The sequence below is a fragment of the Coturnix japonica genome, chromosome 1 (genome assembly GCF_001577835.2).
Source record: "Coturnix japonica isolate 7356 chromosome 1, Coturnix japonica 2.1, whole genome shotgun sequence".
NCBI classification, from domain to species: Eukaryota; Metazoa; Chordata; class Aves; order Galliformes; family Phasianidae; genus Coturnix; species Coturnix japonica.
Window position 1 is genome coordinate 31,160,481 of NC_029516.1, and position 11,583 is coordinate 31,172,063.

The following is an 11,583-nucleotide window of genomic DNA, read 5'->3' on the forward strand; positions in this document are numbered from 1 at the left end:
AATTTAGCTGAATTGTACCACAGAGTCTCACATGATCTCTGCAGAACCAAATAAGCAGGCTTAGCTCACTATCTTTATGAACTATGTTTCTCATTTGTGGGGGGCTTTTCAGAGCACTGGGAAGGTTGAGCTGCCTGTGTTGAACTCTTTCTTTCACAAGTGGAAAAGAAGCAAAGGGAGAACCAGGGGAGCTTTGGAAAGAGCAGTGGCCACAGCCCCATTTCCCACAGCCCCGCTTCCCACTGCTGCACTTCCTGCAGGCCCAGCTCCCCACAACCCCGGCGCTGGCTCTCAGAGTGGGTTACATGCCCAGCCATGAGCTGCTTGTTCAGGAGACCAGTGCTCGTAAAAATGTCACTGGAGCACTTCCCCTTTGAAAGGCCCTTTCATCTTACTCTCCTGCAGCCCCTCTCTGGTGGGCAGGCAGGCTTGACCGGGAAGCTGCCGCCTGGCTTTCCCGCATAGCTGGGCCCTAATGAGGTGTGTGCGGCTCTTGGCTGCAGGTTTTCAATCTCTTTCTTATTACTTCAAAGCTGCTGCTCCAAGGCTCAGACAAGTTTGATCGCTTGGCAAAATCTCTCAGCTGGGACTCAAAAGGAAGACATTTTATTTTATTGTTTATCATTATGGATAGATAGCTGGTCCCAAACCACAGTTGCCAGTGGCTGCGTAAATGGAGCCGTATTGCGTTTTTAAGTGATAAAGGATTGGAGGTGAATAACTTCTGACAGTTGCTTCCTGTCTGTAACAAGCAGTCATTTTGGAGGAAAAAAAAATAGAATAGAAATCTAACAGGCCTTACTTAATTCCCCTTTTTGTGTTCTAAAATAAGAGTAGGGAGCAAAGGGTAAACAACACAGATCTGACCATTATCTCAAAACCAGTCCTGGTGTCTCTCTTACTGGGTCTTCTTGCCAGAAGGCAGAGCTTTCTGGTTCTTCCTTTGCCACTGATCATATAATATGCACAGGCATCAACGACCCTTCCAGCACTGCAGGGCTTGGGAGGAAGGCAGGCCTGTTCAGCTTTACCTTCATGGACTCCATCATCCTTCTGGGCTTTGTGGTCTCCACTGCCAGTGAAATAAGAGCTTATGCAGTGGCCCATAACATTGCAGTGGACTCTACAAGCCTAGGGATTTTAAAGATTGGCATTCACGCATGCATTAGTAATTAGAAACCATTATTACAGCCTCTTTTGCCTTTTGCTCCAGTTTGGGTTTTGGCTCTGGGTGTGCACACAGAGCAGTTTTAAACTGCTGTTGTTTACAGCCTCCTCAAGAAGTTTGTAAGAGCAGCTGATCAGAACTGAGGTTGGTCCAGCTCAGTTGTGTATGTTTCTAATGGCATTACTGCCTTATTTTCTGTAACATTTTGTCCCCTTTCCATCAAAACTGTTTACAACTCATGGGATTGAAGCTCTCTAAGATAGAATATGTCTCTGTCAGTGTTAGTACAGCATCCACAAAAGTTTCAAGAACCATTTTTCACTTTAATTCTGTTCTTTGCAGACTCTAAATGGTGCTTCCTTGTGAAATTGTTCAAACTAGTACTGAGATTTTGCTGGAGATTTTCACTCTCCTTTTAATCACATGGGGAACAGATTTTTTCAAAGTGTTTTGACCTGCTTAGGTCAAAAAGGCACTTGCTGTACTCATATGCCAAGCTGCGTTTAAGAAATCTGGCCTGACATGATTTAGACAGACAAGTCTCAGTTTCAAAAGGCTTCACCAGAGCTGGCTTCAGCACTGAGCAACGTGCTTGTCAGAAGCCTCACTGCTGAGTTATGTCAAGGCTGCTCTAAAATCCATGGCAAAGTTAGGCATTGGAAACAGGTTTATTTAAGCCCATTTGTAGGAGACATTGAGAGGCAGGTTCTAAGATGGGTACTTTTCAGAATATTTATACATGGACCAGCCTAATTTCTGTCTCTGGAAGTTCTCATCGAGTCCTTCTGGATTTCATGTCAGATAAACCCTTTATCTCAAAGTAACCAGAGTCATTGTCACTACATTATATCAAACAGTTCTACTAGTGACAGGTAAGATAGGAGATAGAAAAATGTTTTTGTATTTGCTTACTCTAACAAAAAAAAAAAAAGGACTTGAATCTATGTTTAAAGAAAACTGTTCTAATTTAGAGAGGAATGTCCTGTCCTGTCCAGAAGGGATGCTCCTGATCAATGTCCTGGTCCCATTCATTTGCCTGAACCTGTTACTGAAAACCCAAAGCTTGGCCCAACCTTGAAAAACACTTCAGCTGTTATAGGAAGACGATCTGTAGGAGTGGTTCATGGGTGTGCAAGGATGGTAACTCTCTCTGACTTCTACTGCTGTTATTGCTCTCAGCCATGTTGTTGGCACTGGTTCTCAGCTTTCTGGTGTCTGAGTCCTAGGGCAGCCCCAGCAACTTCATTCCACTGTCCCAGTTAGTAAACTTCCTCCAGCATCTGGAGAAGTGGATTACCCAATAATCCTCACAAGCAGTCTTTTTGGCTAGTCAAGAATTGATCCAACAGTTGTGGGAGAGGACGTCCTTCATTTGCTTAGCAAGTTTATGCATTTGAAAGGCCACAGGCTGATCACCTGCAGAATAGCATCACCATTTTGCTTTGTTAGCTCAGCTCACTTTCTATCTCTTAGAGAATATTTGATCATTTATATGAAATTGGAATGACTTGAACAAACAAAAACTGTATACAGATTCTGAGTGGGTTGGCGTGTTCGTAGGGGGCAGAAAATGCAGCTTGAATTATCTGCTTCAAATCAGAGAGCATGGATATTTCAGAACAAGACTGCATACGAGTATCCAAACCAGCACTTTGCATACGTGCATGCTCACAGAGGAGTGTTATTGTCACCACTGTGCATTGCTTTCCTCACTGTGGAAGCTTGGAGGACATCTCCAAGTTGAAATTAATTTTGGGATGCTTAAACTGCTTGCTCCCAAGAGCATTAGGCAGCTCTGCACATGGCCACCAGCTGGCACATAGGAACTGGGGAAGTTAAGCAGCAGTTCAGTAAGACCACTCATTGGTATTTCAACACTGGATTCATGTTATAGTTAAGTCTGCAGCCTTTTGAAGACTGAGGTCCTTAGGTAGCAAGGAGGTCCGTTAATGGCAAAGTTAATGGGAACATAGACATGCAAAGCAACAATGTTGTTTTCCAGCCCTTAAATGTCAACCCCAAACTGTCCAATCACTTGCCACCTCTCCATTTGTCTCTATCTCTAATGTCATTATAGTACTAAGAGTTTTGCTTCCTTGGAGGGAACTGTCTGTTTGCTATCATCAGGGCTGTCCCATAGCTTAGTCAGTGATTGTAGGGTGTCACATGCAGGACCAGTGCAAGGAGAGGGCAGTGGGTTTCTGAACTGCCCTCTGTTCTGAACTGCTCTGTTGGTAGAGTTTTCAAATGTATTTTTAACCACCAGGCTGGAGAATTCACATTCCTCCTTACGTGCTGATAGTGACAGTATATGGAAATTGCTTGCTTGCAGGCTGCCTGACTCATCTGTATTCAGATACAAATTTTCAGTATTGAAATAATTTCTTTAGATGCCTGTATAAAAATATTCTTTAATCCAGCATTTAGAGTTGTGTGACTTTATTTACATGGTCATGGTCGTCTCTTCTGCCTTAATGAATCCTTTTGTTGTGATGTATGCTTTAAATACTTGTCATAATATGAGCTCTGAATTGAAAATCTCAAATTTAACTTTGCCTTACTGCTGAGTGACTGCTGTCACAAACTCAGCGGGACTGCATGCTGACAGCCCCTTGGAACAGGAGTTTGAGCTCTTGCCAGCATGATTTGCAGAGGGCAAAGCAGCTTGAAGCAAAAGTTCCCACCCAAAGCCTGATGCAAAAAAAAAAAATCTATGATGAGTATCTGCTAGTGCTGTAAGAATTCCTAAAGCAGTTCAGTGTGCTGGCCATGGAGCAGTCGAGATGGCTCTGTGTAATGTCTGGGCAAAGCCTGGGTATCTGCGACTGCAGTAGGAGCCACTGGCTTCAGGGACTCCTGAAACTATTAGTTTGCATGCCAGGGGATTTCAGACAAGTTAGCAGACAGTGGTCCACAGTCTGCAAGTTGCTCTTGTCAGCAGTTCTTTTTGACGTATCTATTCAAGCATACCCTTTCGGGCTTAGCAGCCAGCAAAACCTGTGCCAGTAGCAAATACTTTGTTATAAAATAAAAGCTCTGACAGATTCGGAGGCTCTGCATGTACCATCGCTGTGTTCCTGTAGTCCATCTCACAAAATCAGTTCTAGCTTTTTTTAATCTGCAGTTCATATTCATGAGCAGAAGGAGAAAAAAAAAAATGAGTTGCCAACTGAATTGCCAGTTTCTTGAGGCAGTTAGCCTTGAAGGAGCTGTAAAGGAGCTTTGCTCCAGTAATTAGAATATAATAAAAGCTTTTAGAAAACTGAGAAACAGTTGTCCTTCTGTAGATGGGGGGATGCTGCTGTCAAACAGGAACCAGTTGTGTCAGTGCTTTCCTGTGCCCTTTCAGGTGCCCTGGTGGATCACAGTCACAGAGTGTGTCTTGGGAGACCAGCAGCCTTCTGGCCTAGCTGCTGAATGCCAAACGAAATACCCAGGGGATCTAAAACAGGACAGTCTCCTATCTTCAGGCACGTGGGTCCCACCAAAGGTGCCATAGTTTGAAGCTGTGGTCAGTGAAAGCCCACTAGGCATGCTGACTGCAGGGAGCATTTCTAACGGAAGCCTGCTGCACTGCATCCTGGTTCTTTTTGTTGCCATCACTGTTAAATCCAAGCTAACAACAGCAGTGCCAGCCCCCTGCAGAGTAGCCCTTTTGAGGGCAGATCTTTGTTGTGGACCACTGGGAAACATGTGTCCTTGTTCAACAGTTCAACACCAGGAAAAGGCGAGGGGGCCATGATGGTGGGTCCCAGTCCACAGGGCACATCTGCCAGCCTCTTGATGATGATGCCTCTCTGGAAGAGACCATTAAACATTTGTGAGCATGGGGAAGGATTTCTCAGTGCTCTTTTCTAGGAGAGACAGCAGCTCCATATCACTTCCTGCTTGTTAGGTCAGTTACAGCAATTAAGGTTTGAAATAGCTCAGATGCTGTTTGCAGTCTGTCCTTACAGTATCACGCTGTGACCTGCAGCAGCTCACTTACATGGTAAGTTGGCTTAAGAACACCTGTCTGTATCTGAGCTATCTTAGGCTTTTGCAAGGCATGAACCTAATGAAGAAAAGTTTTCTTTCTGCTGCGCGACCATCTAATCTCTTTGCTGTCTTCCTGAAAACAGTGATGTGAAAAGTAGAGCTGCGAGTCTCAAGTGTTTTTAATAATCGGCTTATTATTAAAATATTGTTGGTTTTATCCTGATTTTTGGTTTCTCATTTTTTTGTAGTACTACAGCTGCGCGTTTGCGTATACATACCTGTCATTAAATTAATATTGATACGTAGATAGGTAGATAGATAGACAGACAGAGAGATGAAAGATGAACTTCACATTTGTTTTCCTGGTCTCAGCAACAGAGACCATAAGGAAAAAAAAATACTGTGAAATTCACAGTATAAATCAGGAAATTGGGCAGGTCTTTAGCTAAAAATAGTTCTTTATGGCTCCCCTGGCTGGGCTCAGAAATAGACATACATCCTGCCATGTATTTTCCCTGTCTCCCATTGATGCTATGCTGTGATCAGAAGTCCACCATCATGGAGAACGGGTCAACTGGGGGGCAAGGCAAGGGTAAAACAAATTGAGTGCCTGCATGTGTACTGTGGGCCTCTGGGACTCAGTGGCAAGAGTGCTCTAAGGGATTAAGCACGTGATTGCCATCAGATACCATTAACCAAAACCAATGTCTACCTGTGTTATGTTCTGAGTGTGGAATCCACAGTCGTAATTTTTAACTGAAATACTTGGCTTGCAGGCAAAGCTGTTATTTTCAGTGGCCATCACAAGTTCTAAATTACCAAAGGTTCAAGCCAACGTACTTGGTGCTGCCTCTCAATACGCAGCCCAAGTTAGCTTTTCAGTAGGTGCCTGTAGACACCCCTTTTCTTCTCGCCTGAGATACTGTAGCAGTCACAATCCCATTCTGCGAGGAAGATAAGCGAGGAAAATGCATTACACGATAGCAGGATTAGATAGAGCGTGAGCGCCCGTCTCCAAACGCTGCGGGGGACGGAGTGAAAGTCGCTTAACCACGTGGTGAGTCAGGGATCATTTTCACACAGGGCTCTAAATATAACTAACCGTGCTGCAAGTGGGAATCAGTTGTTGTGTGGAAGAAATTGTTTATCTGCGTGATAGATTGATGTCTCCTGGAATTTAAATATTAATTGAAAAGTCAAGGTCAGAGGGCGGCTGACACTTGACTTTGCTCTCTTTCCTCCGTCCACAACTTTGATCACACTACATCTTTCTTTGTGCCTGGTGCTCCAGCGAGTACCCCAGGGTCATGGCCCGTTTCCTAGTCAAGAGGTATAAACCTGCTGACTTAAATGGCTGAGGCCTGAGCTTTAGTGGAGGGCAGGGGTCTGGTAGCAGAGGGGGGAGCATTTGCTTCATGCTTTTCACATTTCCCACATAACCCAAAGCAGACTAAACAAAACCATTGTGAAATCTCATGGCTTGATGCTGCTATGGTTATATTTTTTAAGCTGTCATGCATTCATTTATACTAAGGTTTATTCCCTGGATTTACAGCTTTTTTTTTTTTTTTTTTTTTTTTCCCATTCTTTTCTTGGGGAGGTATGGGAGGGTACAAGGGGCTGAAACCTTTTGAAAGAGGATTGCAGAGAGTGGTGGCCTATGATTGAAGCTGTGTGTTTTTCCTTGATGCCGCTCTTCTGCAGCAGTGTCACACATGGTAGCATTTAGGAGCCCTTCACAGCTGAGGTGTTTCAAACACTAATGAATGGAAGTTTGGCCATATAATGCAGACAAGCTTGAAGGCATGCTTTGCTGAATGGTGTACTGTAGTGGCCTGGGAAAGGAAGAGAGTTATAAATTGTGTCAGTTAGCCACCGAGACAAAATGAAGCCATGTGGAAAATCAAATCTATTAAAGTATGAAGACTGTTATAAGCTGTTTTAAGCTGGTCATTCTTAAAAGCTCTCCGTTAGCTGAGGGGATAAATACCTATTTTTCATAGATCTTTTTCACGTGCTGGTTTAGGAAATGATGAGCAGCGTTTCAAAAAAAAAAAAAAAAAATCAACCTTTCTCTCTTGGCCCCTCTTATCAGAAATGTTTGTTGCTCCCAGTTTACTGTCTGTGTCCTGAAAAGCCCAGCACACTGGTTAAATAAGCAGCGTAAGAGCGTTGCATTCAGCCAGGTGTGCTGAAAGGAAAGACATAGTTGGCTTTGGGGCTGAGGAGAATGGCCAGCAAGGAGGCAAAGGCTTCCCACAGCACCCCCGTCACATTGGATATCTGCTCAAAATGCTTCTCATAGGAGACCCATGACAGAGCACGGCAGGGATTTCTCTTTCTTGGTACCCCATGGGGTAGGAGGGAAGAGCAGCAAACTAAAGTCGTGTGGTCTGAGAGTGGAGACCTTACCCTGCTCTCCACAGTGTCTTCTTGAGGCATCACAGCAGCTGTACAGCACATTTTGTTACTGTGGGATGCATAAGTCAGCTGCATGAGAGGGGGAGGCAGCCTTAGATGCACGGTCACCACATACTTATTTTTCTCCTTTTTGTATATTCTAGGAAGAGACTGAAGAAACATCCTCACAAGAATCTGCAGAGGAAGACTAGGAGACCGCACCATGCAATTTCTACCTCATCAGCAGTTGGGTCTTTTGAAGGGAGAAGACACTGCCTTGACCACTTATTTTCTATTGCCACGGTCTTTCCACTTTTGCCTGGGGGGGGAGGGGGGAAGAAATTGCATAACCTTAAAAAGGATTTGACTAATCAACTTCTTTATAATCCCTTCACAGTCCCAGGTTTAGTGAAAAACTGCTGTAACACAATGGGGACACAGATTTAACGATGCAATTTCAAATTACTGTTTTCAATTTTCTTAACCTACTAATAGTTTGTTTGAGCTGCTAAGTAAGGGTGGCTGGGTCAAGAAGAACTCCGAATCAGGTTTAAGTCATTCACTGCACTGCATATAAACAAGAAACTTGTAACATATTAATTATAATGGGCATTGAAATAGGAAAGGCTGGGTGTGTAACACCTAACCTTGCAACACTTCCAGCAACCCACTCCCTACTTAGTGAACTCTCTGTTTTAGAACACCAAAGATAAGGGATAGATACTACTTTTGTTTTGGTTTGGGTTTTATTTTTTGGTAACCTCCTTGTAGATTTGTACTTGATTTTTTTCTTTTGGTTTTGGTTTTGGTTTTTGTTTTTTGTTTTTTTTTTAGTCTTACTGATATTTCAGGAAAAAAAAATAAGTTGAAAGCTGAACTCTCACTTCATTCAGCTGGTAATCGGAAGAAAGAGCAACATGAAAAAGGTACTTCCGTTTTTGCAAAAGGGAAGAAAGACAAAGATACGTTGTATAGTTTTACATACAAACATATCAGCAGAAGTAGTAAGAAACAAAATGAGCAGCCCTCGCCTTCTGGACAGAAGGAGTTGGCTTTCCGTAGAGCCAGGTGTTTTCTGTGGAAGCAGAAATGATTGACACCAGTCGCTAACGCCATTAATGAGTAAGTCTTTATCAAGAAAAGCGTTTTAAATCATGTAGAAAGGTACCTCAAAATTAATCGTGAGTTTATCTGAACAAAATAATCCTGATGTTTTGGTTATTTTCAACTAATTTCCACCCACCCTGCACCAGATTTCAAACAGGATGGATCTCTCCTCATTACTCATCAGTCATGATGTAAGAACCAACACCATGTACCTCAGTTAAGCTTGTCTATTACTTTAAGCAATGCATTTTGACATAGGATGGTTCACTGAGCACCTCTGTGCCAGTTGCGTTTCTCCATCTTCTCATTCAAAGCAGCACTTTTAGCAACAGATGCAATATTACCCCACTACTCAAAGCTACCTCTGATTTTTACAGTTAACTCAACAGACTGATAAATACATGCTGCTATACACATTCAATGCAGGAAGTTTTTACTGGGTAGATAATCATGAGTGTCTTCATCTTCCCCTTATTTCTACTTCAACACTTAAGTACAGTTAAGGAAGCAATATCTTTGTTGTGTTTCAGCATGACTATGTATTTCTCTCTCTCTCTCTTTTTTTTTTTTTTTAAATGTACTTACCCTGTTCTCTGCTAAACTTCTGTGTAATGTACTGTTAACTTGAATATATTTTTGTACTGAATTGCTGATAGGTTTGTAAGGAGAATTTTCTTCAGTGACACTACATGACATAGAAAAAAAATTTAGCTGTAATGTTTAAATATTACTGTCCAAGTTTGTACCTCAAATGAATTGTTTAAGGAAATGGACTAATTGATTGACAAAGACCTACCTCCAGACTTTAAATGGAATGAACTTCTTCCTTTCAGCATTAGTTTTGAGACGTTTTGAAACAGTTAGGACTGCAACTAATCCCTAATTCAAAACTATTTTTGTAAAATAACTTGTGGAAAATGAACACATTTTAAATTACTTTCGTATTTAAAAAAGGGGGAAAAAAAAGAAAAAAAAACGAAAAAAGAAGAAAAAAAAAAAAAACCTTCAAAGAAACTTGAAGCTTTGTAGGTGGGAAGCAACAAGCTCAGCTTTTGCATAATGCAATCACAAATATGTGTTTAAAAAAAGTAATTAGTAGATTGTAAGAAAATACTTGACAAGTATTTTCATGTATTTTACACAAATGTGATTTTGTAATATGTTTCAGCCAGATTTATTTTAAATGCTTCTTCTGTAGAGTTTCTTTATTCTCCTCCTCCTTCTCACTCTATTTTTTCCCCTTTTCTCTCTCATTTCGTTTTCTCTCTGTTTAATTTCCTTTCCTCCTCTTTCTTAGTCAGTACTTTGTAACATTTTATTAATAACTGGGCCAGGGGTAGTTTCTCAGGAAGGCGTCTGTTGGCACGGCTTTCATAGCGAGCCAAGTGCAGTTAATGATAACTACTTACTGGCTTCTTCCAAGAGGCAGAGTCAAGAACTGCGGACCTCCTCAAAAGACTGCAGAGAGGGTTCACTGTCGGAGATCGCTGAGAAAAAGCTCCTCGGAGTGTTAAAACTAGACACGTTAATACGAAGTGAACAAAAAATAACCCGAGCTATGCAGTAGCTCTAGCAGGCCAAATCCAGCATCACTTGAAGTCAATACAAGGAATTCTGTTGACTTCGAAGGGCCTCCAGTGAAGCCTTAGCAAATCCCTTCTGGTTGGTTTTGTTTACATTTCTTTAAACCACAGTATTCATCAGATGACCCCAAAATAATCGCTGGGTGTGTGTCACACTTCGACCTCCGAGAGACTGACCACTCTGATGAACAGAGTCTTGTATTTTCTGTATATTGTAGTACAATCAAAACACATTACTACCTCTTAGGGCCTACTATACCTCGTTTTTTCAGACTGAAAACTTGCATGTGGCCGGTGAGCCAGTGAGAACATCATAAAATTTTTTATATATATAGTTTATTTTTGTGGGAGATAAATTTTATACGACTGTTCTTTGCTGCCATTGGTCACTGCTAACTAAGACTGGACATTTAACTCTTCTACCATTTCTGCAAGAGAGGTGTGTTTGCAGGAATAACAACAACAAAAAGTGCTTCAAGATGTTTAACTACAGTTTACTTCTCCTTTTGAGTGTCTTCTAACTTTCTGCTTTGTTCTTCATGTAGAGCTGCTGTCTACGATTGTACTTCAAATCGCTTGCTTGTTGAAAATGTTCCTTTAATGGATTATCACAGTCTGTTCAGCACAATAAACATCATAGCCTCTGTGATCCCCATGTTGTTTGATTCCTAGACTTTTGTCACAGTTCCATAAAATGGGTAATAAAGTTTGGTCACGATGACCAAATTTGTAAAAGCTTTGCATACAAGTAGTCTTTTTTTGTCTCAGGACAATAGGTGGGCATCTAAAAGAAGAGCATTTGCTGTGAGGGGCACCAGGGTGTGCCCACAGCAGAGGGACATGTTGAGAATGAGGTAGGAAGGAGGTATCTGGGTTCTTGGATTGGCTGAGACGGGTATGTGGTTGGGTATTGTCTGGGGTACTGCTTGAGGGGCTCAGGAAACTGCCTTGAAACTTCAACACCAAAGTCATCACAGGCAGGTTGTGCAGGTTTCTTCTGGCTTGCACACTACATTTGCTCTTACGTGGTCCTGTGGCCTTTTACAGGGAGATTTTAAGATTGTGATGTGTGTACACCCATTCATATTTGCAACCATGCCCTTCTCACCAAGGGTGATTGTTCAGATAGTAATTTCTCCAATATTTGGTTTTATACATTCCTTGTATTCACTCGTTTGTAAAATATCCACCTAATCTGTTTTGGCCTAATAACCTCTGCTTTCCCAAGAGCTTTGTGGCATGTTCCCATTGAACTTGATTACTCGTAAAATAACCAAAGTACAGTCACAGAATGTGTGCTGAATAGTAACACATACTCATCACTCCTGAGTCAGAGATGTGAGTAAT

The 11,583-nt window shown here is 42.0% G+C and overlaps 1 protein-coding gene across 3 annotated transcripts in view; it reads left to right on the forward strand.

Moving 5' to 3' along the window:
* HMGA2 (high mobility group AT-hook 2) overlaps window positions 1-10,891 on the forward strand; it is a 103,921-nt gene extending 93,030 nt beyond the window's left edge. For 2 of the 3 annotated variants that reach the window (XM_015856552.1, XM_015856537.2), the window contains one exon: window positions 7,711-10,891. In XM_015856552.1, the coding sequence (XP_015712038.1) occupies window positions 7,711-7,758 (48 nt within the window). In that variant the 3' untranslated portion in view covers window positions 7,759-10,891. Of the gene's footprint in view, window positions 1-4,517; window positions 5,364-7,710 lie in introns of those variants that run through there. The other variant, XM_015856523.2, reaches the window with a different exon arrangement.
* Window positions 10,892-11,583: the final 692 nt, after the last annotated feature.